Consider the following 26,588-nt stretch of genomic DNA (forward strand, 5'->3'; position numbering starts at 1 on the left):
TACCTTACTATTAGGCTATTTTTATTATTACCGTACTATTCATTCTTGTAATCCCACTTGTTTTAATTTTGTTGTTGACATTGTTGTAGTTGCTCCACTATTCAATTAGTTATTAGCAAAAATGTATTCAATATACCAATGAGACATTTGACGTTACCCTTAATAAAACTGCATTCGATAAACAGGAAGGAGTTGAGATTTTCTGTGTATGTTTTGGAGTACAAGTAAGTACACATCTAGTGAACTTGTGCACATATTTACCTTCAAGGCCAAGCAAAGGTATTAATGTGCTGTGGTTCTGCTTAAGGTTCCTTCCTGATTAATGGAGTTTTTCCTTGCCCCTGTTGCCATTGTGCTTGCTCTAACAATTGTATTGTTCTGGCACTATATAAATTAAATTGAATTCACCATGCAGCTAGCTGAGGAGGAAGTGGTGAATTAAAAATGAGCAAAGGGTACGATCTTGCTCATCAGTCATAACCATATAGTGGACATCTTAAGAGCCCCTTCACCCAGGCTTATGGAGCTGATGGGGCTCTCTTATAACACATTGGGTCATCTTATTTGCCCCAAACTCTCTAAATCAATGGCTTTCCTTTCAAACACGTATCGGTTATACAGTTATAAATTATTGATGTCATTGATAACATTGTCACAATAAAATAAGTGTTTATTCATTCATTTCGTCATTTCATACACAAACCGTCACGACAACTTATATCATATGGCATCTATATGACAAGGTTGTGTCAGTGTTATGTGTTTAGAATTACATTATTTCAAAGTTAAAGTAAAGTGCAACTGAAAAAAACGGGATGAATTATGATGTTGAAGGTATTTCAACAGCCAATTAAAATCATATCTGTATGACTCAATTTAGTTGCATGTCTTTTGAAAGTGGTGTGCTTGCGTTATTCCCCTGACCCCCAACCATTTGAGTACATGAGCACTAGAGGGCAGTAGTAACCTAACTGAGTACAGTTTGCAAGGTTCCCAGGTAGTCTAGTATCTGCTCCAGAGCAGTGTCAGACCCCCAGAATGATCTACTGCCTATTGGTGGGGGACCGGGTGGGGGACCACGCATCCTATCTTCTGATGTCTTTGCTTAAATTAAGATGGGAAATGATTTGATGATTATCAGGACAACGATTTATTTCATTAGGCCTACTCCTACAGTTGGCCTATGTCTCCCACAGTCTTCAATCATGATATATATATATATGATGTAAGCATATCACTCGTCAATATGAACAAAGTTAAGTCCAAGCTGATAAGTGACCACCCGCTTTAAACTGTTGTACAATGAATAATGTATTAATTCTTCCTTTCAATGACGTTCTTGGCTGTTGAAAATTAGGTTTAGTTATGTAAGCTGTAAGGATGTTTTGTTGAGGGTCACAGTGAGATTATGTAAAGCTGCAACCGTTAGTTTAATAATTAAATGACGCCAGTTTAGAATGAATGGCTATAAATAGGTTACAGCTTCAGTCTACGACAGACAGTTATGCAAGCAATGCTGAATCCTACTGAATTAAGTTGAGTGTCGTTATACATTATGGGCTATTACCCCTCATGCTGTTCGCGCACTGAATTGAAACATCTTCGTGACAAAGGTTAACCTTTTGTGTGCCCACTTTGACTGAGCCATTGGAAACACTTGCTGGTTTACGTAAGAACATCCTCTGCGTGTCATGCCGAAAGCGCATTCGCCGGTGATTGGTCCAATGTGGTTGACCCGCCCCCGCCACGCTTGTTTTGCTCCTCCTATTTGCATTATGTGGAACAATTTGTTCCGTACACTTCAGGCGGATCCTACCATGACCGAAATAGGGGTGGGATTAAAGAGATATTTGTTTTTTATATAGAAGTTTTAATATGCGGTTGAATGTTCAACTATGTGCATTATTCAGTTTACAAATTAATCACTAAGTTCATACATATAGAAGAACAACTAACCTATGTTTCCATTTAGGTCACCTATATTGTTTTGGCTACTCCCCCCTACAAGGTACCGGAATTCGAGACTACCCAAAATGATGACATGGTTGCCGGTTCCGTTGTGTTAGATAGCTGACAGTTGACACGAGGAAAGACGGATAAAATAGAGTTGAAAGAGGAACTGGGATAATTGTGTGTGATTACATCGTTCACATAGTGTAGGCGCTAGCCTATACCAACAGGGCGAGTGTTAGGTCACTGGTACGATCAGTCCAGTGTTCTTCATTGTCCGCAGTCTGCGAGCTCGTCTCCGGTGCCAGGATGAATCCGGTCCGGCGATGTTCGGCACTACTTCATAGAGACTTTACATCACTGTGCCTCTCGTCGCTGGGGTCAGCTCAGAAAACAACAGAGACCCCAAAGAGAGTCCCCTCGCCTTCCTCTCGGCATTGCCACCAATTGTCCGGCGGAGAAGTCCTAACCTGTCAACCGCAGGTGAAGCCAAGCGGGGCATCGTCTGTCTCAGTCAACACAAGAATAGGTACGTGGAATATAGATCGTCAGAATGGTTTCTTGTCAGTTTTGTTTCAAGTACGCTAAAGTGGGTCTACGTCTCTGCACAACGCTGTTCTTTCAGAATAATTGCATAATGGTCGTGTGAGGCTAGGCTACTTAAAATGTCTTTTGGGGTGGTTATCACGCTCCTCTTTGGGCTCACTGTAGAGTAGGGGTATTTCATTCACTTTGGGGGAGTATTCGACTGTTTTGTTCATTCATTTGATGCAGCAGTCAGGTTATTTCAAACCGCGCCAGGGGAGTGCCAGCAGCGAAGAATGCGTCAAATGAGTCATTGGTGCAGGAGTGTCTACACGCTCACTTCTTACGTCACGTTGACAGGTCTGTCTCACAAAGACATGCAGGTTTTTAATGAACCCCAAATGTGACTTTTTATATGTGAGTTGTAAGTGTCACCTTCCAGCAATTGGCACATCAGTACGTTAATAATAGGTCGAGAAATTTGCAAGAGCACGTGAACATCCCGCGACAATGTTGCAATGCAGTGCTGGCGGTTTGAGGTTGTATTGGTTGATATGTGATCAACGACAGTGTACACAGACCGTCATGTTCTTGGCGAGTACGAGAACACTATGACCTGGGTCAGCAAGCGAGGTATTTACCTGTACCCTGGTTTCAAGGGTGGTGGTGGGGTTTGTCAAATAAATTGATCCTTGTGAACTGACCCAGGACATTGGATAGTGCATAATGTCTGTTAGTGTTAACATGTTTTATACTTTGAAAGCCATTGTTTGGACCTCACCTTTCAGTAAGATATAGGCCTATAAAAGTATTTGTGATGCCAAAACAGCTACATTGTTTTGATGAGATCTAGACAGAAATGAATTCCTTCTTTATATGGTTATCCTGGTCCAATCTTCCGTAAACTTCAATTTTCTACAGTTATGTAGAAGGAGAGAGGGAGAGACAAAGAGTAGGGAAGAGGGAGAGAGTGAGAGAGAGGAAGGGGGAGAGAGTGATACAGAGGAAGGGGGAGAGAGTGAGAGAGAGGAAGGGGGGGGGGGTGAGAGTCACTCTGGTGGTTTAATTTAGCACAGGGCCAGTAGGAGTGCATAAGGATGAGAATGCCTCTGAGAATTTCCGAGGGGTGAATAACATTGGACTGACAAAGAAAGGCTTAAATGCTCAGGGGGTGAGGAGGAAGATAGTGAGGGAGAGGTTCTCCCAGGCCCCCAGGCCATCGGTCACTGCTCTTTCTGCCCCATCGCTGCACAGTGGCCCTTCATTAGAGTTTAAAAGTAAAACTGTGCTCAAGATCAACCAGGTGTGGTTCAGCAAAATCTATTTGAAATACACAAAAAACTTTGATGCCAAAGCGCCTTCACTACTACTTCATTGTGACCAACCACATTGAAGAAGGTGCTTTTTTGTCAACATGTCTGTTGTACCTGCCATGAATTAATGTCATGAATTCAAAATCAAACATTCTATGCCTTTTTCTGTCCCCCGATGTGCATAAGCAAGCCCTTTCCCTTTTTGTATTTTAAACAGTGACCCTTGACTTTCACTTTAAGGAAAATAACCCAGGCTGTGATCTCACTAAGAGTGTTACAGCCCTGGGCTTGCGCTCCCTCTTTGCTGGAGTCTCTTTAGCAATTAGGTCTCATTGGGATTAAGGTTACATAAGCGCGTTAGGAGAGGTTTCTTTTAACAGGAGCTGTGAAAGTGGCGCAGTAGAGCTATATGGTGGGAAAGTCTCCGGGGAAAACAGGAGAGCGTGGCTGCATTTCAGCACTCTGTCCCAAGCCCGTCTGGAATGCTCGTGTCACATGATGGACGTTGTGTAGGTGACGTGGTAGTGCCACAAGAAGCAGTTGAGCAGATGCCCCTCCAGTCATTTTAACATGCAAACACTGACCTCCAAATTTACCAGAAGCGAATGTGCTCTTATGTGCATATTCATATGTGCGTATTCGTGTGAACGCTGACTATTGTCAAGAGGCCAGTGTCGCCAGTCAAAGCATTAGCCATCTCCATGGTTCTCCCTTATTCTCTGTCTCTCTCTGTGTCGCTCTTTCTCTCTCCATGTCTGTCACTTTTGAGAGGAGGCAGGGAAGGGTTTGGAGTATTAAGCTAAATTAGCTTATTGAGTTACATTCCTGTCCATTGAGGCAAGGCTTCCCTTCTCGTAGATTGAATAACTACAGGCAACATAGCATAGCTCTTTTAGACAATTCGGCCAGCTGTTGAATAGACTGTGTGTTAGTTTGTCTATCCCAATATGTGAGTGCACACGTGTGTGTGTGTGTGTGTGTTGTACTTTCAAAGTGACCCATTATGCCAAGCAGATGGGGGAGGTGGTAGACACACTGGTCTATTCAAGAATCCTCTGAAACACACAAACACACACACACACACACACACACACACACACAGTCACATTCAGTGTGGTCTGGAATTCACTGCCGCGTCAGAGCCGAAACGGCTGGATGGTGTGGTGAGGCTGTGTCTCTTTAGCTTCACTGCCCCATACTGCCCGTCACTACTGACAACTCCTCTGGACCTGCCTGACCTATAACCACACACAGACGCGGAAAACAGGAACTGACCATAAGGTGAGAGAGATGGATGAGAGACATAGAGAGAGAGAGGAAATGAGAAGGATAGAGAGAGACTGTTTGTAGGGCAATAATTGTCAGACTGTCAGATCCCAAAGGTTGACAGATAGGGAGCTGGCAAAGTTGAGATAAAATGGTGACCAGAGAGAGATAAATGGTGAGTATCTAAAGATAATGGTTTGAAGAACGACAGAGAGAAAGACACAACCTGGTAGATGGTTGTGGAGGAGGTGCCAAGATATAGCATGAGCTGAAAAGAGAGCGGACAGAAACGGACAGAGCGAGTGAATCAGAGCTCCGGGAGGTGTCTAGTCGAGGAAGAGAAAGAGAAAGAGAGAAGGCTTGAGCTCAGAACAGAGATCGAATTCAGCACTGAAAGGTGAGGAGGAAGCGTGTGCGCCGGTGTATGAAATGTGAGAGAGAAAAATGTGGATGTGAACAAGCACCAAAGTTGGATTGTGCTTTGCAGTTAATCTGTTAATATCCGGGAGTGATTCATGTTACTCCACCTTTAAGGTGTGTAGTTAAGTCGCTGTTGATTACAAGTCATGATTTCCTCATATGTTTAAAAGAGTGATACTGTGAAGACTAAGCGAGTCCACAACCTCAACCATGTCTAGTTTAATCACCATTACTGACTCATTCAGTGACTGCAGCCATGTGGCATGGTCTTGCAGTGAGATTTCTGGTCGTGCTGGGTGAGTTTGCCTCAATAGACAGGAGTCTCTAGGCTTGAAAATGAATCAACGCCACGAGGATTAAGTAGAGTAATGTGATCGAGGTATGACTGGCTGGTAGTCAGAGAGAAGGGGGTTTGTTAGACCAGAAACTCGTGTGAAGATGTGTGGGGCACTGTAATGCGCCTTTTTGAGTCTGACTCCATTTTTGTCACGTTCATCATCCTTACATGAATGGCCTCTGATGTCTCTTATTCTTCATGAATTCCATCTGATGTTTTGATGTTATTCGTCAGTTTGTTTACAGTATTCTAATCTATTCAGATATACCACTATCAGTCACACACAAACACTGATAAGATGTCATGTAAAAGTTGTGTGTGTAAGCTACATTGTCTGATACTCATGTGACATATATAGATACAGATACACATGTGCAGATATTTTATCTTTCTTATCATGAGGTCGCTAACCGCTAAAAACAGAACAAAGCTAGTTTATTAAGTACACAGCATGCCACAAACGTGTGCAGTTTTGTATCACTTACTCTCTTACAGCTCTTTTTCACTGCATGCTGTCGGCTACTCTTAAGATATTTGCCAGCCTTTTTGCCAGTCTCCTCCACACACTCTTGGTTTAAACAGGGGTTTCAGTTGTTGGGGCTATTTTTCAAGTAGTCTACATCTGTCTAGTCAACAACATTTGTAGACTTGTACATGTATTACATCCTCATACCCTTTGTGGCCCAGTGACCTGTAATCAGGACCAATGGTCGATGACTTTTTAAGTGGTTTTATGTACTTGGACTTATTGTGGGGGGAATTAAGTTGTTCTCCTTTGGTGCAGGGTATAGAGCATTGTTAGAGGGATTGACATCCATGACCTTTGACACCTCACCTTACCTGCTCTCTCTAGAGGAAGGCTCCAAGGGGTCACACACACAACAGCAGTGGCCATGAAGTGAGGTTGTCTTCTCCCTCTACATTGCATCATAATGACTTTCACACATTTCACAAAAAGGACTGAGGAAGTGGCATGCAAGTGGCACAAGAAATAAGGAAATTCACTCCGCACTAACAGTTTCTTTCAAGACATAACTATTCACTCTTCAACCTGTAGCCTTGGTTGTATTTAACTCAACCTCTGGCACCTCTCAGCTCCATAGCGCCCTCTCATGGACTAAAATGGTTCTGCTGACTAAGGCAAACTAGGAAGCTGGAGACTGTGGCTGGGGGAAATTACATCCATGCATCTTGACACTAAAGTGAAAGATTCTGCATCTATGCACGAAAATTAAATTACCTAGTTTTATAATTCAAACTACTTAATTAAATAATATGCATGCCAGTATAATTGGCAGTATAACATGGCAGTATAACATGGCAGTTGTAATGAAAAAAAAGGTTAATTTACAGATAAAACTGGCAATACACATTACTTGTAACATTGCACATTTTTGTAAGGTCTTGTGACGCTAGCCAAGTACAGTTAATGTAAACGAATCATTCCACCACGACCAGTACAGATATCAGTGAATGAAAGGCTACATTTGTGAGTGAAAACATAGCTTAAAATATTTTATTTAGGGAAAATAGAGTTCAAATCTGAGTGCTTATATTTATGAATACAAAAAATAAAAGACACGAGATGCATTGAATTTTTTTTATAATGCAACCATTACCCATTGAAGGCCAGCAAAGACTTACAGCTCTACCGCAGACTACACATACTGTATGAATCATAACTCGCTGCAGATTACACACGTCTAAATATGGCCACGATGCCTAGTTTAGAAGTGGGATTAGTAAACTGTTAATCTCAGAGTGGTAGATGGCCTGGTTTCAGTACAGAGATGGAAAAGCAACTGACATACTTTACTCTGTGTGTGTGTGTGTGTGTGCATGTGTGTGTGTATGTATGTATGTATGTATGTGCATGTGTTCATGTAGAAACCACTGACATACGTTCCCATGTGTTCAATAAATGTAGTATGTCTGCATGCAACCAGGCAGTTAGAAGAGTTCTTTATTACCATTTAGCAGTAAAATGCCATGTTGAGGGAAACACGAGTAGGTGTGCGTGTGTGTGTGTGTGTTCATGAGGGTGTGTGTTAGGGGTGGGGGGAATTCTCTCCCTCTCGATTCTCTCTAGAACGATTCTGTCTCGATTCAGAAAAGTTCATAATCGATTTTTTAATAATAATAATAAAAAAAAAAAATTATAATTTTTTTTTTTCTTTTTTTTTTACACATTAATTTTGTGTTGAAATGCAAGCGGCATCGATTATTGCAGACTCTGAGTATCAAACTCAAATGTTTTAAAAATTGAGATGCATCGATAATCGGTTTATCGGTTTAGAATTGATAATCGGTTTAGAATCGAGAATCGGTTTAGAATCGAATCGTTGACCTCTGAATCGGAATCGAATCGAATCGTGAGGTGCCAAGAGATTCCCACCCCTAGTGTGTGTACTCCTCTCAGTTTGACGTGCAGTATCTTGTGAGCATGCTGAGGAGTTATTAATTACTCATTGAACATACGGTCATTGACACACATACACACAGACACACTCACTCACAGTCTTGAGCTTCAAAGTGTTTGCTGGTGTCCCAGACAAGCTCAGAGACTAAAGGGTCAGCAGGTCTACTGGGTGTGTCTCTCTCTCTCTCTCTCACACACACACACACACACACACACACACACACACACACACACACACACACACACACACACACACACACACACACACATTCACATTCACAACTGACCCAGTCACAAAGAACAAGAGCCTACAGTCTCGCTTACACGAATACTTTTTTCTCTAGGCATAAGCAAGTGTGTTTGTGAGTGGGAATGTTCTCCTGTAGTTTTCACATTTTCCAAGAACAGCACCTGAAGATATTAGATATGATGGATATGGGCACTGTAACTGACCTGTGTATGTGTGTCTTTGTGTCTTTGTGTGTGTGTGTGTCTGTGTGTGTGTGTGTCTCTCCCTGCAGCGGGTCCGATGGGCAGCGGCAGCAGCCGTAGCCGTCTGTTCGGGACTCTGGCCCAGACGCTGAGCAGTCCCAGCATCCCATTGGAGCTGCCAGCCCTGGAGGCGGCGGAGTGCGCGTGCGAACCCGCCGACCCCGACCTGCTGCTGCGCGAGTGCGAGGAGGCGTTGCGTAACCGACCCGCACGCTGGCGCCGCCGCTTCATGCGCCCGCACACCCAGGCACAGGCGCACCTCGACCAGCAGCCCATCCGCGTCATGCAGTGGAACATCCTGGCTCAAGGTAAGCGCTTTGCCAAAGTCTGGTGTGTGTGTAATAATAATAATAATAATACATTTTATTTCACAGCGCCTTTCATGTCACTCAAGGACGCTTTACAATTTAAAACAGGAGCAAACAAATAACAAAACAAATCAAATTAAAAGTGCAAGTAAAAACAGCATGGCAACTACAGTGAGAATGCAATCCTGAAAAGGTGGGTTTTGAGAGAGGATTTGAACTGAGGGAAGGAGTCAATGTTTCGGATGTCAGGTGGGAGTGAGTTCCAGAGTTTGGGAGCAGAGCGGCTGAAAGTGTGAAAGTGTGTGTGTGTGCGTGTGCGTGTGGGAATGACTGTGGTAAGAGCTTTTCTATAGTCGTGTGTGTGTGTGTGTGTGTGTGTGTGTGTGTGAATGACTGTGATAAGAGCTTTTCCATAGTCGTGACGTGTGTGTGTGTGTGTGTGTGTGTGTGTGAGATTGACTGTGGTAAGAGCTTTTCCATTTTCGTGTATGTGTGTGTGAGTGACGTAAGTTATTTGTGCTCGTTGCCCAACAGACTGGGCAATATTATGAATGAACACTAATGCTTGTTCATGATACTTGAACTGCAAATAGACAGGCAGGGGGAAGTGGCTGCTGTGCTTCTGTTCTAATGACTTGGAGTTGCCCATGTATTTGCAGCTGTAACAAGTCTATTACATTGTGTTAGGTGTAGTGGGAAGAGCACAGTGTAGACTCAGTATGCCAACTTCCTTATTGTTCAAATTTATGAATGAAAGTTCTTTACAAATAAAGACAAGTATAATTTTGGTTTTACATGTCAAATGTCATATTTTATAATGTAGTAATGTATTGAATTATTGTGAGATTCTTATTTTATTATCATTTCTTCACCTGTATGTACTTCAACTTGTACTCTTGCTAGTCATTTAATAAGTGTTTTATATGGGCAGTTAGTCTGACTGAATCTGTGTTGTGCTCCAGCGCTGGGTGAGGGGAAGGATGGCTTTGTGCGCTGCCCCCCGGAGGCTCTGAACTGGGCCGAGAGGAAGTACCTGATCCTGGAGGAGATCCTCACCTACCAGCCCGACATCCTGTGCCTGCAGGAGGTGGACCACTACTACGACACCTTCCAGCCCGTGCTCGCCAGCCTGGGCTACCAAGGCAGCTTTTGCCCCAAGCCCTGGTCGCCGTGCCTGGACGTGGTGAACAACAACGGGCCCGACGGCTGCGCTCTCTTCTTCCGGCGCGACCGCTTCGAGATGCTGTCCACCAGCCACCTGCGGCTGTCGGCCATGATGCTCAAGACCAACCAGGTTGCCGTGGTTTCCACGCTGCGTTGCCGGGAGACGGGCCGGCGGTTCTGCGTGGCTGTGACGCACCTGAAAGCGCGCAGCGGCTGGGAGAGCCTCCGTAGCGCGCAGGGCAGGAGCCTGCTTCAGAGCCTGGGCAACATCACGATGGAAACGGACCCCCGGGATGCAGTCGCCAGGGGAGGCGAGGCGGACCGGCGCAGAGTCGGCAATGGCCTGGTGGTGCAGGAGGAAGGCGTGGCGGACGAGGCCGGCGTGCCGCTGATTGTCTGCGGCGACTTCAACGCCGAGCCATGGGAGGACGTGTACAAGCGCTTTGCCTCGTCGCCACTGGGGCTGGACAGCGCCTACAAGCGGCTGAGCGCGGACGGACGCACCGAGCCGCCCTACACCAGCTGGAAGATCCGGCGCTCCAGCGGCGAGAGCTGCCACACGCTGGACTACATCTGGTACTCGCACCGGCGCTTCCAAGTCGACGCCGTGCTCGAGCTGCCTGGCGAGGAGCAGATCGGCCCCGACCGCCTGCCCTCCTACCACTACCCTTCGGACCACCTGTCGCTCGTCTGCGACTTCAGCTTCTCCGAGCCCCCGCAGACACACAGGCTTCTTTAGCCGCCCAATTAACATTTGGAACAGGTTGAGTGATTACAGCATCCTCCAATGAGAAGCAGAGTTCAGGTTGGGACATGCCCTCATCCTGTGGTGGGAGAGAGAGGCTGGAGAGATGGGGAGGGAGCAGAGCTTTGCTGAGGGACCTGTGTGAAACGACCATAGGATGAGAAGAGATGCAAAACTGGCCTGCAGACAGGCAAAGATCGTGTTTTTATGCTGTCTTAACACATGGCACATCTTTTATTTCTTTTCTTTTTTTAATAAAATGAAGACATTCAGTCTTCAGTCTATCATTACGTGTTTATGTGTCTGGTAAACTAAGTGAGTATGTGTGTGTGTGAGTGAGAAAGTGTGAGTGAAAGACCAACCGTCCTCAACAGTATAAGTGGGTAATAATATGAAGTGTATGAAACTATTACAACTGTGGCCACAATAAAATTCATATAAAAAAGTAAGCCACATGCAGTTTATATAGGATGTCAGTATTGGTGCACAACTTCAACTTAGAGGATTTATATCCCAATACTGTGGCACTTTATTCCACCGGTCTGTTACCATAAGGCTGCTGTTTTTGGTAGAGCTACTATGGTTATAACAATGGCAAAGTGAAATGTTTATTAGGTTTTAGGTTAGAGCTCTATCTTGTCTTTCTAGGGCCACACTTCTGCTCTGGAGGGTTTTAGATTTTCTGTCTTGTTTTCTTTCTGAAGAGAGGTGAAGCTGCTGAGGTAAAATAAAAATAATTTAAAAAAACAATCAAACAATAAATAAATAAATACATAAATAAAACTGTTAAGGTTTCTGCAGAAATCCTACCTCTTTTAGGAAAAGGCCTAGTCAGAAAGTAGTAAGCTAGGTTATGACTGGCATATGAAGTTGTTTTGGGTCATATATCATATATATCATATGCCTGACTGTTTTTAGCACTCTGTGAAGTTGTCCTCTATTTGGGAGAACACAAACAGGTGTAGTTGGTCAGTTGTGCCTTTTGAAGTTATTCCAGTTGCACAATGAAAGTTGTATTGACTTTAATAATATATTTCTTCGATATCTTATAATTTATGTTAACTTGTTTTTTTTTTTAATTATTATTCTGTTATTAACATTCTTAAAGTGAAGACTGATGTCTTAAAGTTGTGTGAGATGTTGATGTACATTCTGTAGTATGCTGTATAATGACTATAATCATGCTCTACCCTGGAAAACTCCATGAGCAAACTTCCTCACAAACTACAGATGCTACTGTGGTTATATTTAATGTAAAAGCAAACAATAATAAAACTGCATCACAACGGTTTTAATCAGGAGTCTTGAGTTTTGTTACAGAATACAGAATGGTCTTGTCTAATTACTATAATGTGATGAGTTTACTACATCCAGCACTTCTTCATCCAGCAAGTCCAAAATGTTTAATATTGCTTTCAGTTTGATCTATACACCTGGTCAGAGGGGGTTCATCTCAAAATACACTGACGCAACCACAGGTTTTGGTCTACATAAAATCTCACTTTTGCCTACAACAAACAATGAGATACCTGCAATGTACAACTTTCCCAAAGAGTTCCCTAGAGGGTTTCGGTCACGTGTCCAGAGTTTTCTGTCAGGACACCTAGTGTGATCAGGAAGTGCCCGGGGGATCTGAGCTTCTAATCTAATCTGAAGTGTTCCTAATCCAGATAATCCAATCAGACAACCCTTGAACAGGGCACGCATTACAAAAAGGCAGTCCTGCAAAGATCAATGGAGTTGAAGGCAGGAAATATTTAATTCTGTGTGGTAGGGGTTTGTGTTTCCACACATGGACAGTACAGAGGCGATCCATGCATATTTACCACCCAACGTCAGATATGTTTTCTGAGATGTTCATCAACTGGAAACATTACTATCAGATAAGCTTTCTTTTTTCATATACAGACAAGGAAGAAAATAATTACATCTTGAATGCTTGAAATACCCCCCCATCTCTTTCCAAATATAAAATATAGGTCAAATATAGGCCAGAAATGGTCCCAGAAGAACTTTCTTTTTTCTTTTTTCTTTTTTTTTTTAATGAAATAAAATAAACTCTGAGGTAGCGGCTAACTTTAGGAATAATGTCAGTATGAAGAGAAGTGCTAAAATTCACAGTAAGCATTAGAACAGATTTATGAAAAAAACCACCAAAGGCACCATGTTGTTTTCTGTGCTCTTTACTGTATAGCTCAGTAAGATCTACTTGGATACACTTGGAGAAGAGTACAACAAAATAGAATATGCTTCAAATGTTGAAAATACAATCTAGTTATGTCAGAACACAAGGATGTTCTCTCCTCTGCCTCTCTCCCTTTTGTCCTCTCTTTTACAGCTAGAAACATGAAGAGAACATCAGAGCGGAGTACTTACAAAAGAAATAAACAGAGAGGAAATGCTACAGGAAACTGCTGCAATCCAGTAAATCAACAGAATATTAAAAGTCGGCAGAGAAAGAGACAAAATAAGGGAAAAAACAAAAAAACATTAAAAGACTTGAGTATGTGGTTGAACACACGGCAAAGAGGCCGTGACGAAAAGCTTTGTTTCTGAACTTGAGTAACACTGTTTCTGGTACAAAATATCAAAACAGAGCTTGGGGGGAAGAAAAAAAAAAAGAGAGAAGAAATGTCATTCAGTTTGTACAATACATACAAATTGGAAAAGGGTGCATTTTTTATTTTTCATTTTCATCTAAGGCTGCCTGTTTATCATTTAAGAAATCTCATATTCTGTATTGACAGTATGTACAAAGTCCCTTTATGCCCAAGGTCCATGCAGAGCGGTGGGATGCCCCTGTTCCACACACACACAGACCCCCCCCCCCACCCCCACGACTGCAGGTTGTAGCACCAGATGATTGGTTCTCGCGTTCGCACAGTGACAGACGGAGGTTTGAGTCTTCAGACGCTTTAAGTACTTTTAAAAAAACGACCACTCCTCAAGAGCTTGGCTGAGTTCCATTTCCATTCTAGAGCAAGTCAGGATGTGGTGGGGGTATTATTATCTCAATAATATTAACCATCAATCTAGATATTTTTAATTGTACTGCCAATGTCAAGTTAAAGCCTGATTGGATCATCTCTGCCAAGTCTGTGTGAGTGAGTGAGTGTGTTGTAGTGTTGGCGTTGTTAGTGTGAGTGTGTGTGTGTGTGTGTGTGTGTGTGTGTGTGTGTATGTATGTATTCACCTTGATCACCTTACCATCTAACATACATTGGCCTTCCCCTTAACTCCTATGCATTTTAATTGTCCATGACAATATTGGGGTTCATTCCTACATCACATATTCTTTGAGGGGCTTCCATGTCTGACCTTTAGAGTCGCAGCGACTGAAACAAGTGTATGGGTTTGTGTGTGCGTGTATGAGACTGCCATTGGAAGAAACTGATATATTTCTTATACCAGTCAGGCTCCTTCTCTGTGTGTGTGTGTGTGTGTGTGTGTGTGTGTGTGTGAGAGAGAGAGAGAGAGACCGTGTCTCAGCTATCAGAGGGCGCCGATGCGTCTGTGACCACCTGTGTGGAGGTGTCCTCCTGAGTCTCCACCTTGACGATAGTGACGTCACACTCCGACATTGCTGCCGTCTGCGTGGCACTGTCCGTTGCCGCAACAACCATGGTGGTAGCAGGGGTAGGGGCAGGGGCGGGGGCAGGGGCAGGGGCAGGAGCTGCAATGGCAGGTTGCTGGGTGACGAACCTCAGCACCTGCGTGGTGGAGGGAGCAGGCACAGCTGTGGTTGGCATGGAGAAGGGGGTGATATTGCGGAGGGTGAGCGGCGTCCCCATCAGACTGAAGCCTCCGCCGGCGCCTTTGGACTGCGATAGCTGGGCATACTGTGAGGCAGGGATGGTGATGAGCTTGGCCAGCTGCACCGTGATCTTCTGGCCGTTCTCACCCGTGGCCGGGACCATGGTGGGGAGCGCCTGTATCAACACCTTCTGGTGCGTCTGGTGGGCCGAGGTCGGGGAGGTGGTGGTGAGCAGCTGCGAGCCGGGCTGGCTCATGGCTGATATCGTAGAGAACTTCTGGCCCAGTGACGTGGTCATCATCATGGGGACCTGCAGGGTCCTGGAGGGTAAGAAATGAGCAAAGTGATCAGTAAGTGTGTGTGTGTGTGCGTGTGTGTGTGTTGTAAAGGATGTACAAATGTGTAGACACTCACACGCAACTAGATAATCAACCTAAACCCATTTACTCAACACATGAAAATGGTTCTTCACTGACCACGATGGACTCCCAAGACGACTTACCTGGGGCCTGATGCTGAAGTAACAGGACAACCCCCCTGCAAGGTGACGAAGGACTCGGACCCGGACGAGACGTTGACGATGCGCAGCATCTGGGCAGGTTTGGTGGGTACAGGGGCCGCGGTGGGGGATTGAACTTTGACCTGAGCCCCTAGACGTCCGCCCCGGAGGATGCTGGGTGATGATGGCATGGTGGTGGTCACGGTCACAGGGGTCACTCGCTCGCACGCTGCCTGGGGGATGGTCGGAGCGTCGATTTTGTCATCGTCGATGAACACGATGTTCTTGGGCATGTCGTTAAACTGGTACACCAACCGCTGTCCCTCCACTTTCGACAGGATGCCACGCTGGTAATAATATCTAAACACAGACACTCTTATTAATTGTTTAATATTCAACTTAATATTTGTGATGTGAGAATATGCTAGATGTGGCCAAAACAAATTTCCAAGCCTGCCTCTATAGTTTTAGTCGATGGGGCTCATATCAAATGACAATTATTCCAAGACAAAAACATAAAGAACCTCCAGGGTTAATTTAGAACTCTGCTGTTCTTTGTTGGCGTTCTGTACCTGAGGGCTCGGCCCATGGTCTCATAGTTCATGTCGGGCTTATTCTTGTATTTGCCCCAGAGTTTGGATACAGCCTTGGAGTCCACCAGCTTAAAGATGCCCTTCTCCCGCTGGGTCCACTTGATGTATTTGGGACAGGTGTTCCTGTCCTGCAGAAGGTCGAGCAGAAACTCCCACAGATAGGTACTGTCTGAACAAACAGACACACACCAAAAGAGTTTGATTACTTAGGGAGAAATTCATAGATGCACGCGAAGCCACGCACACACAAATGAGTAGTGAGAAGACACAGGCTTGGGATACTGTCAGAAAAAAAAATCTACTCTTTATCCTTACCATTACAAGAGCACCTAAATACAGACATCAAACATGTCAGTGATTTACTTTCACCAAGCCCACCCACACACACACTTACTTTTGCCCACCCTGGGCTTCTTCTTGAAGGTTAGGTCAGGGGACCCCTCCCGCTCAGCCTGCGGTGTGGCTTTGCGCTTCCTGCCTGCAGGACAGATTGAACAGGGAATGCAAATAAATAAATAAATAAATACTATATATATATATATATATATATATATATATATATAGATAGAGAGAGAGAGAGAGAGAGAGAGAGAGAGAGAGAGAGAGAGAGAGAGAGAGAGAGAGAGCGGCTGACACTGGCATGCACATCAGTGTTTTCATCAGGTAAATGCAGACATATTGTTTCAATACATAAGAGACGCCAGACAGACAGATGGATACACAGCCTAAGAGATCCATATCTAGACACACAGGAATTAGAGGGAGATGAGAGGACAGACAGAGCCAAGCAGAGAGGCAAAAGGGAGAGACTGCTAGACAGACAGGTGAATGAATACCTTTCTTGCCCCTCTGGATGTCTCTCTCCAGCGTGAGCTCCTCCTCCAGGGGCTCCATGGGCTCCGTGTTCTCAGTGCTCACCTCCACTTCCACCTCCATCTCTCCCAGCATGTCTGGCACTGGAGAGGGCACACACACACACACACACACACACACACACATCATTTACATGTATTCATTTAGAATAGAAGAATAGAACATCTTTATTGTCATTGCTTTTGCAAAAGAACAAGATTACATTGTATTTGCATTCCTATGTCAAACTTAAAGCCTGCAGAATGTTTATATTTGGCCCACGAGATGGTTTGCATTTTTTAATAATACTGGCCTGTTTTGACACTGGCGCATTGTGGGAATGGGTACTACAAATCCCAAAATGCACAGGTGGGAGGTCGGTGAGCTTTAAACCGATCTAAAAGAACAGCTACTGGAAAAGGCAAGACACTCTGTAGCACACTCACTTGCTGTGGATGAAAGAAGTACTGATACTACAGTAGTTTTTGTCTGGTTTTTTTTTTGGGGGGGGGGGGTCCGTTAAACTGCATAAGATTTGAGGTCATGCTTTGTGTTTTGGTTCAACGTGGAAACTATTTCAATGGATTTTCAATATCTTTACATTGACCTGTTTTATCCACTAAGATTGTAGATGTAATGTCTAATCTTATTTCTATGATTTAGCAAGTGTTCAATAAATAAAAGATCCTGTTCGGCCCGCAGATTGATGGTGATTTTATAATATGGCCCCTTCAGTGATCTAGCTTAACACTCCTGATTTAGTACATACTTTATCCAAACAGGAGACTTCAGTACAGTTGGAACCTACATTCTAATCAGTATGTGAGCTCTCTAGGTATGGAACCCATGATCTGTGTGAAAATGTGAAGGGCAGAGACACCGTTTTCCCCTTTCCCTTCCTTGTATTGTAATGAAAAGAAAAGAATTGGACACAAGAGAACTTCAGTGCTTCACAACGTGAGTATGTCTAGTGGCAAATTGTTTCAATTTTGGGATTGGTAGTGTCCACAGTCAACTGCAGGCCTGGCTTTAGATAGACTGACAAAGTGAACAATGACATTGTCACGTGTACGTACCAGGACTACGGTCCTCCACAAAGCTGGATGGTGAGTCCATGTGTAGCAAGGCCTCTGCGGCTTCAATCGTCTTATCAAAAGACACATAGCCACCTCCTCCATGAGCTGATGCCTCCACTGAGAGAGAGAGAGAGAGAGAAAGAAAGTCAGCACCTTAACGGTCACACTTACATACATACTGTAAAATATATGCGTGAGCACCTTAACTGTCACACTTACATACATACTGTAAAATATATGCGTGAGCATTTGTGCAGACTGTGACACCCAAACCCGGTGTAAAAAGACACCTTCCTGCTACGGTCTCAAAGAGCTCAACACCCTTTCCCACCTGTTCCTTTCCATCTTGTTAATGGACTGGAGTTGGTGCATTCGCATGCACGCATAGCTCTGGCTGTGGGGCAATACCAGACCTTTCCAGATTTGGTTAGAAAGTAATATACTGCGTGCCTGGATTTAAGTGCCACGAAGGATTTACTAAATTTACTGATCCAGAATTGTGAGAACACACAAGTTACACAAGAACAGATACTGCAGCTACTTCTCACATAGAATATACCACTTGTATTTGTTTCCTCAGCTATACCACTTGTATTTTTTTTTCTCAGCTTCACAATAAGTTAAATCTTTTAATGTTCGTAATTTACCAGTTTCATAGATACAATGATGACATGTATATAATATGTATCTGAAAGTCTAACTAAATATTTCAAACCAATTAACAATTGAAATACGTTTTTTTCTTCTTAAGAACTAATCTTAATTGTCATCATGAATGGAAGATTAAAATGAAAACAGCATAAACCATTTGGGAATCTGCTTAAAAAGACCCAGGACCCTGTCAACAGTGAAACGACTACCTGGCGCTATTTTCACATAGCGGTTCAACAGAAAGTAGTCCTCGCCGTTGTGACTTCCGTGTTTACACGACTCTTTCCCTCCAGCTCCCGCTATACACAAGCTGGGGCTACTGTCAATCACGTTACGCCCCCCATTTTATTGGCTTGGTGTTTCCGTGACGACACTGCTTTCCGGTTTAACCATTGGTTTACAAGGACATTTCAAAATACCTTAACAGGCAATTCGCCAGATTGAACGATCAATCATATGAACCAAACCTACAAAGACTGAAATACTTCCGCTATCACGTTGAAGTCGATATCTAAAGAAGCGTGAGACGCACACAATACGTTGAGCATCGCTGAGTCGACTTTCTAATGTTGAACACATGTTTAAGAGTCATCATTAATCCTTACACAAAGTGTATAACAGCGGCAAGTGATAGCTAGACAATCACTGATATTTAAATTAGCGAGGCATTTCCAGCATCGAGAATAACAGTATCCATTGGGTCAACTGTACTATCCAATTCTATGCCATAATTCCCACTACTGAAAATGAACGTTCCACGTCAAGCAAACTAGAAAACCCGTTTCAGATGTGTTTACAACCCAGTTAATTTATTAACAATTCACATGGAGTTAGAAAAAAAAAAAAAAAAAACGTTGTTGTGAGCATTATCTGAAAATAAAGGGGACCGTTACATTGTCAGAATTCACCACAAATTCGCCACCAAAGACAGATTTTAGAGCCATCATTCAAAAGTCTGGCCAAATTCAAACACTTCACATCTGCAAATATCATTACTATAGACACATCGAGAGTACAGTGGTATCTAAATCGAAATAAAGAAAACAAATCTGACACACTTCCTGGTTTCCCCCAGCAACTCAAGTGGCATCACCCGCTATTCGTTACTCAAAAACATTACCACGTTTCTTGACATTTTACTCTTGCAACGGATAACGCTGAAACTTACTCCAAAATTCACATCTTTTAACAATATATAACAGAATAACTGTTCCTATCGAACACCAGATTTATAATGTTATGAATCTAGACGTCAACCAAGGTGATTACTTCCTGATTCGCCCTCCATTACTTTGACTGCACAAACTTCCCGTACCAGAGTGCTGCCTCCTACCTGACCAAAGCGCACAATTTACACGTGAAAAAATAAGAAGCAGAAATTTCTGAGAAAATATTAGCTAAAAAACACTCTTTTACCAGCTTTGATGAGCAAATCGAGCTGATTAGCGGGTTCATCGTGCAGAGAAGTCGCCATGTTCTCCCAGGAACTGCTGCGGATTCATACACCGCACCATATGAGCGACACGAAGGTATCACTCCGCCACTCAACCGGAAACGAGCTATGAGAGACAAACGCGATCATTCCGCGCCAAAATCTTCAGGGAGTTCTAACAAAGTCCTGTATTGTCTCTGGTTCTTTTGATCCACAATAAATATATCATCTGACTACGAAAACAACACAACCACTAAACAACGTATAGCTCCTTCATTTTTTTTATTTCTTCTTGATAAAGAACTTGTATGGAAGATCGACGTTGTAAAACTTTTCTGTCAGAGGTGGCATGCAGGGTGTGCATTACAAGCGCGTCCTTTTGAATTCCGCTGATCCCTGAATCAATTACACAACAACCTCCAACCTCTACCTTGCCTACTGTTTGGGTGTCCTTACACACAGACCATCAATTTATTGAAGCCGTCTTCAGACCTATGCCTTATAGCAATCAAAGGTTTAGCCACTAGATGTCCTCCTTGAACTAAGGGTCAATCCCATGGTTCAAGCATACCATCATACACAATATCCATTAGCATGACTGTCGGATATGTTATTCAAACACACAATAACTTTAAATACCTTTTCATAATATCAACGCATAAAACATAAGTAAATGGTCTTACAAAGTGAAGCTTTGTGAGGTGTAGGTCAAATCATGTTTCTGATGTGAGCAAAGCGGCACACGACTTCCTCCGATATACTTCCAGTTAAGAATGAGTGAATATTCCACTGAACTGTAAAAAGACTATCAAAAGAAAATCTCAAATGTGTCCATGCCTGTTGAATGGCATCATGGTTTGCAAAGGCTGCCTGTGAAGGTGACTGACATGTATGTATTTGTACTCGCCCCATCACCAAAAGAGATCCTTAGCAACTGGCCTTTACAGCCCTCACAGCGAAGAAAAGGGCGCTCGCTTACCTGAGGAAATCTCCAGGACTTCAGTCTCCACCTCCTGCTCTTCAGCCACGCCCTGCATCAGGTAGGTCTCGTCGTCGTAAACGACCACCTGTGCAGCGTAGCACTGCTCCAGCTCGGCACACTGCACCTGTTCAACCACCACGGCTGGGCACTCTTCCTCCCTCATCTCTTCTTCCTTCTTTATCTCACACATGCTCTCCTCTGAATCCAGCGCCACCTCCTGCAGTTCACAGTAAATATGATAAGATAGCCATCACTGATTCCACATAGTGTTAGGACAGGACATAAGTTCCCAGAGGAACTACAGGGATTCAAAATCCTAAAAATACAAGATATGATATATGTGCTTTATATCATGATGTGCTGTATGGAACAGAAAAGCCTTTATTGTCATTGTATTTGCATACAACAAAATTCGGATACATGTTTACATCAGTTAGTTTGTCAAGACTTCTGTGCAAAAGCAGATTATGCCACAAAATAATTAATTAAAAAAAGTATTATTTATAAATAATTATAAAATATAAAATTATAAAAAATATTCTCTTGGGGATGTTCTTGACCCAACGTAACCATTTCATAGATGTATGAGGCTACAGTGTACTTCTTACTGCATTTATGCCATAATATGATCTCATGGCTACTGTTAGCTAGCTCATTGCTAGTGTTATGCTGTGTGAAATAGAACATAGAACCATGACAACAGAGGTCATGGCACAGCACAACTGTGCATTTTTGTGTGAGGTTGTTAACACTAGGCTATATGTATTAATGATTGGATGTAGGTCTTTTTGAAAACAAAGATAGTAATGACCATGACTAGTGCATGTGTAAGTCTCCAATGTGACAAAAGGCCACTTTATTGTTTGTGGACATGCACATGTAAACAAGCGCGTTGGTGTAAAAAGGCAAGTGTGTGCAACAATGAATCCCTTTGTTTATGTTTGTGCATGAGTGACTGTGTGTTTGCATGACATATGCCCCATCCCCCTCCTCACCTGAGAGACCACCTCTGCGTCAGAGACGTATTCCAGAATGGCCCCTCCTCCATCGACAACCACCACCGAGGTCATGACTCATTCCTCTGAGTCACCCCACAGAAAGCCCTGCCCTGGCAACTGCCTTCCGGATTGCACACCAACACTCCAGGCCAACCCAGCAGAGTCTGAAGAGAGTGGGTAGAGGAACAGACTGAGTTAACTGCTCTGTATGAGTACTTCACTAAGGTAACCTATGAAAGCAGTGCAGCCCAAGGGTCAGCCCAAGCAAAACAGGGTAGTTTTATACGATGCAACGTGACCACGATATGTGGGCTGTAACGATATTATTGCAATTCTCTACATTTTACGATATAGCAAGTATTGCTATTCAATTCTGTGATGCATTGCAATTTATTTCTCCCATTTATTAGGCCTACGTTTCATATGCTGGGAGTCTCTGCAACCATCTGGGCACAGTGAATTTGTTCTCGACTGTGATTTCCTTTCCTATTTCCGTTGTGGCGATACTTGGCGCCAATGAATGGATATAATATTGTGCCAAAAAACATTGCAGTACTACGCTGTTTCAATTATTTCTCTGACCTCTAATAGTAGAGCTGAGTGATGCAACCTTAAAATAAAAATCACCTAAAATCACAATGATTTCACAGATATTTCACAACCATGACAACAATAAATCCACAATAATTTCTTTTGTATTGTCAATTTTCAAAATGATCATTTAAGAATAAATGCCTTTGACATAATAATATCTGTGGTAAATATCATGATCTGTTTAGAGGACATCAATACGCAACATTCCCAACCAGCAGAGTGGGGAATGCCGGTACAGGTAAATCTTCTTCCCCTACTGGGTTACAGCCAGTAAATACCAGGCAGTAGTCTGCAGTCTGCAGTCTCACAGCCTAAAAGTCTTGCACTTGGACTTCCTTTGAAGGACTTAAGCAGCCTTGCGTGGGGAAGGAAGAAGGAACTGCCTCAAACTAGACTAAACATTCCTCTTGATAGCTGCGACATCAAGGGTGAACATCTTACAGTTTGTCAACACACAAACCAACCGTCAACCAATAAACATCTGCTCTGCCCTGGCAGGTTTAAAAGCAGGTAGCCTCCACAACAAGCTCTCAGAATCAACAGAGAAAACAGCAAAACATTAAATAAACTCTGATAAGGAGTGCTGCTCTCAAAGCCTCCGAGTTCATTTCCAGCCCTTATCTCTGCCTGCATAGTTGAAGTTACTGATCAGCTTGAAGAAGGAATGTATTCACTGCTAAACCAATGCAACAGCGGTCAGACAACCTTCACTGGAAAGGGAGAGAGAAATGCAGAGAACACCCTTAAAAGCAAGATCAGAGCGATGTAACGACTAGCACAACCCAGAACACTGCGACTCATGGGGGGAAAACTGACAGCAATTTCCACAAAGCTTTCCAGTTAAATAAATCACAACAAAAAATATGTGCAGCAATGTTAACTTACAACTTTAGTGCGACAGCAATCTTAACTTGCAACTTTAGTGTGACAGAGAAATGTTCTGTCACCCGCTGTGGCTAGAAGACAGCTGCCTTCCCTCTCGTCCAACATCCTCAGGTTTGAAGCCAAGGCTTCCTCTGGACACACCAGGATCTTTCCTAAACAGTGTTGGAGGCATCCATAGCTGTGTCCAGAAGAATCAGACAGCTAGAAACATATGAACATATCCTCCTCATCCTCCCTCTCTCTTTCTCTCATCTGCTCAGCCCTGCTATTATTTCCATTCTTCAAAACACTTTCAGCAGGTTTCCGTCCATCCATGTTATGGAATACCCTGGTCTGGGTCTATAGCTGTCTCTACAGCTCTCTGATCTCAGTCTGCAATGGCATACAACTCACTACACGCAAATATGAAAAAGACATCAGCAAACAGAGCATTGGAGAGAGAGCGAAGAAATGGAAAAACCAAGAGGAAGAAAAAGAGACAAGAGAACACTTGAGGAGGGACAGTGTGCGTGACAGACAGGGAAAGAGAAAAAGGTAGACAGAGGAAAGAATTCCCTTGTGTCTGCTGTATATCCAGACTTCCCAGGTCACATAAACACTGAGGTAGCAGGGGAAAGTAACTGTGAGTCACATGGTTCATCATAGGGTAAACCATGTTAGTCATGGTAAACCGTAAGGCTTCCATCGTCAATCCTCTCTGTTTACTGGCTTTGTTTAGTTCTCAGCCAACCTGTCTGCTCGTATATACCTTCCCAAGCACAAGCTGCAAACACACAACATGAAAATCAACAGATCTGCGAGTTTTAAAAAGCCTCTGTTGCTTTGACCAGAGACATTGTAATATTAAGAACACACTGCACTGTAGAGTTGGTGAAAATTATTTAAAAAAAGCTCTCGTTCTGGTGCCGTCCTGAAAAAGGGAAGTGAGAAACCCAGCCAGAGCACCCTGAGGCTCGAGCACACTTCTGTTTCTGTGAGTGCCCAGGAGGCAAGCAAAACAGCACCACAATGAAGAATACTCACACACACAAACACAGAGCCGTCTGAAGCACTCCTTAAACACGTCATTATACCGGTCTGTGCTCTCGCAGTTTGCTGCAGTGCATGGTACTAATTAGCAAAGGTCTGCGGGAGCCCACTGCATCAGCTGAGTGTCGGTCCTGCATCTGTTTCCGCAATTACTTCCTGGTTTCTACAGAATGGCATTATGTGCGTAAGAGCAGACTTGTCTTCTTTTCACAGTGGCCTACAATTCGCTCTGGGAGGGAGTCATAAAGGGCCCCTGGGGTGATTGTGTTTGTCTTGTGATGACAGTAACAAACACAGCACTGTTAAGGGGTGTGGTGTTCCACTGAAAAGGAACGTTATCTACATAGACTGGAGTTCTTCCAACTCAGTGGGGTCTTTCTTACAACAGTTCTACTTATTAGACTGTTTTGGGTGTTTAGAACAAACACAACAGCTGTCTTTTCCATGTTAATAATCTAGAAGTTCATCATGCAGACCAAATATAAATGTGCTGATAGTACAGCACAAAATCCTATGACGGTCCTTTCAATACATTTCTAAGTGCGCAGCGATTTATTTCCTTTACCTACTCCTGAGTAAGTTCTGTCGAACTACCCTCTACACTAGCATTTCCTGTCTGGCGGGAGCTCTCGGAAGGACAACACAAGCGATCCACTTACACTCTGTCACACTGGAACACACACACCAGGCAAACTACACCACACCCTTCCTCTAATGGAGTTTTCTTGCCATAATAAAAGGGGCTAGCAAGGGACAGCTTCAATTGCAGCGAACCAGTCCGATTGTTGTTGCATAGTTCTTGTTCGAACTATTGTGTAACGTAGTGTGACGTTACTGTAATTGCAAACTCAACTGCCTCATACGTTACTGTTTCAACACTGTACACACAACGTTGAATCAGATCTGCAGGAAATGTGCTGGCTACATATCCAAGTTTGCAAAGTTCTTGATATCATATAGCTAACTAACCAACCTACCAACATCTAACGTAAGCACAAACCTCAAATTATAATGTACCATTGCACACAGCAGTTGCAAACTAGCATTCAGCTCATTGCTAACACAACATCGGCTACTATTCCTGACGTTAGCCTCCATACATTCTTGAACCAGCCGAAGCCGAGATGGTTAGTAACGTAAACACCGAAATAAAAAAAGCACAGAAATTGCTAGATTGCAGCTCCAACATCACCGTACCCAAGGCTAATTGATATTTGACGACCCAAGTATTTTATGTTACTAGCAAGCTTTTTGTTAGCAAAACAAGCTTGTTAGCTAACTGGTGAGCTTGGTTATTTAACAGACCCTTCGTAAGTACACTTTGTTGAGCTAGTCAGCTAGCTAGCTAACTTAACAGTAGCACTGTGGTTCACACAATAACACGGTTATCAACACTATCAAACATTAACGTTACATTGCAGCGATCTACCACAATATATGCAAGCTACCCTACTTCATCTTAGCTTACATGCTTTATTTTAAATCGTGCTTACCTTTCAGATGCTGATTCAGAAAAAGTACTGAGACGGGGCCTGACTAGTTCACGTCAGTTTAACTAGCAAAGCTAAAGTGCTATCCATTCATCAGCTGACAGCCAACAAGCTCGATGAACGGCGACGCCAGCTAGCTAATGGGCTAACGCCTCCTTCTTCAAAAACGGGCTAATGTTACCTTGCTAGCCAACACTGGTAAGCGGGCCAAAGGCTTGCTAACCTATCGATAGAATTCTAGCGCTTTGAGCTAACGCTAGCTCGCTGGCTACGTATAGCTAGCAAAAGTAACGTCAGAAATATAGGCTATACATTGGATATAATCAAATAACTGACATTTACAGTGTAACTTATAGTTGACAGCGTTAATTGGAAGAAAAAGCCGCGTGGCTGTAGCTAGATAGCTTGTACTTTCTGTTCAATTGTTTTCATTCGGCTCAGTTTTCCGTCCAGGGATTCAGGTCAACCTCTCAGAAACTGCCAACGAATGACACACTGGGCCGTGACGTCACATACTATGCTTTTCTTTCTAAAACAGATGTTTACTTTTTACAATAATGCATTGAAAGAATATACCCCTCCACACACATAAATAGTACATACTATTTGCCTTACAGAGGATATCATTTTAATGTTTCTTTAATGTTCATCATTCTAATGATAATTGGCCTCCACCCAAGCCTTCCCACACAAAGCAAACGATGTTCGCTGCGTCACCTCAACCCCTTCAGTGCTGCTAAATCGTAATTATAATATATTCTGTTTAACAAATATTTTTCAATCTTTTACTTGTCGCTCTTTAAATGTCCCTTTC

At 43.3% G+C, this 26,588-nt stretch overlaps 2 protein-coding genes across 4 annotated transcripts; one reads left to right on the forward strand and one right to left on the reverse strand.

Annotated features, from left to right (window-relative positions):
• The first annotated feature begins 2,000 nt into the window (after positions 1 to 2,000).
• Positions 2,001 to 12,234, forward strand: nocta (nocturnin a). The gene is made up of 3 exons (XM_012834386.3): positions 2,001 to 2,479; positions 8,752 to 9,030; positions 9,993 to 12,234. Exons 1-3 carry the CDS (start codon positions 2,260 to 2,262, stop codon positions 10,931 to 10,933), a joined length of 1,440 nt encoding a protein of 479 aa, XP_012689840.2. The 5' UTR covers positions 2,001 to 2,259; the 3' UTR covers positions 10,934 to 12,234.
• Positions 12,235 to 13,622: 1,388 nt separating this feature from the next.
• elf2a (E74-like factor 2a (ets domain transcription factor)) lies at positions 13,623 to 26,275 on the reverse strand. Of its 3 annotated transcripts, none has more exons than XM_012834443.3 (9): positions 25,778 to 26,275; positions 21,774 to 21,940; positions 20,776 to 20,995; positions 17,714 to 17,830; positions 16,622 to 16,741; positions 16,180 to 16,263; positions 15,765 to 15,954; positions 15,196 to 15,552; positions 13,623 to 15,013 (listed from the first exon to the last, which is right to left on the reverse strand). In XM_012834443.3, exons 2-9 carry the CDS (start codon positions 21,846 to 21,848, stop codon positions 14,425 to 14,427), a joined length of 1,752 nt encoding a protein of 583 aa, XP_012689897.2. In that variant the 5' UTR covers positions 21,849 to 21,940; positions 25,778 to 26,275; the 3' UTR covers positions 13,623 to 14,424. The 3 variants fall into 3 exon arrangements, with proteins under 3 accessions (XP_012689897.2, XP_031442656.1, XP_012689898.2); XM_031586796.2 differs by lacking the exon at positions 25,778 to 26,275 and adding an exon at positions 24,279 to 25,755; XM_012834444.3 differs by lacking the exons at positions 20,776 to 20,995; positions 21,774 to 21,940; positions 25,778 to 26,275 and adding an exon at positions 19,781 to 20,754.
• Positions 26,276 to 26,588: the final 313 nt, after the last annotated feature.

This window comes from Clupea harengus, chromosome 20 (assembly GCF_900700415.2).
Source record: "Clupea harengus chromosome 20, Ch_v2.0.2, whole genome shotgun sequence".
NCBI lineage: Eukaryota > Metazoa > Chordata > Actinopteri > Clupeiformes > Clupeidae > Clupea > Clupea harengus.

Coding starts and splice junctions, on each gene's coding strand:
- nocta (XM_012834386.3), top strand. CDS start 2,260: ATGAATCCGGTCCGGCGATGTTCGGCACTACTTCATAGAGACTTTACA. Junction 2,480..8,751: donor CTCAGTCAACACAAGAATAG/GTACGTGGAATA, acceptor CTCTCCCTGCAG/CGGGTCCGATGGGCAGCGGC. Junction 9,031..9,992: donor GTGGAACATCCTGGCTCAAG/GTAAGCGCTTTG, acceptor GTTGTGCTCCAG/CGCTGGGTGAGGGGAAGGAT.
- elf2a (XM_012834443.3), bottom strand. CDS start 21,848: ATGACCTCGGTGGTGGTTGTCGATGGAGGAGGGGCCATTCTGGAATAC. Junction 16,264..16,621: donor CATCCAGAGGGGCAAGAAAG/GTATTCATTCAC, acceptor TCTGTCCTGCAG/GCAGGAAGCGCAAAGCCACA. Junction 15,553..15,764: donor ACCATGGGCCGAGCCCTCAG/GTACAGAACGCC, acceptor GTCTGTGTTTAG/ATATTATTACCAGCGTGGCA.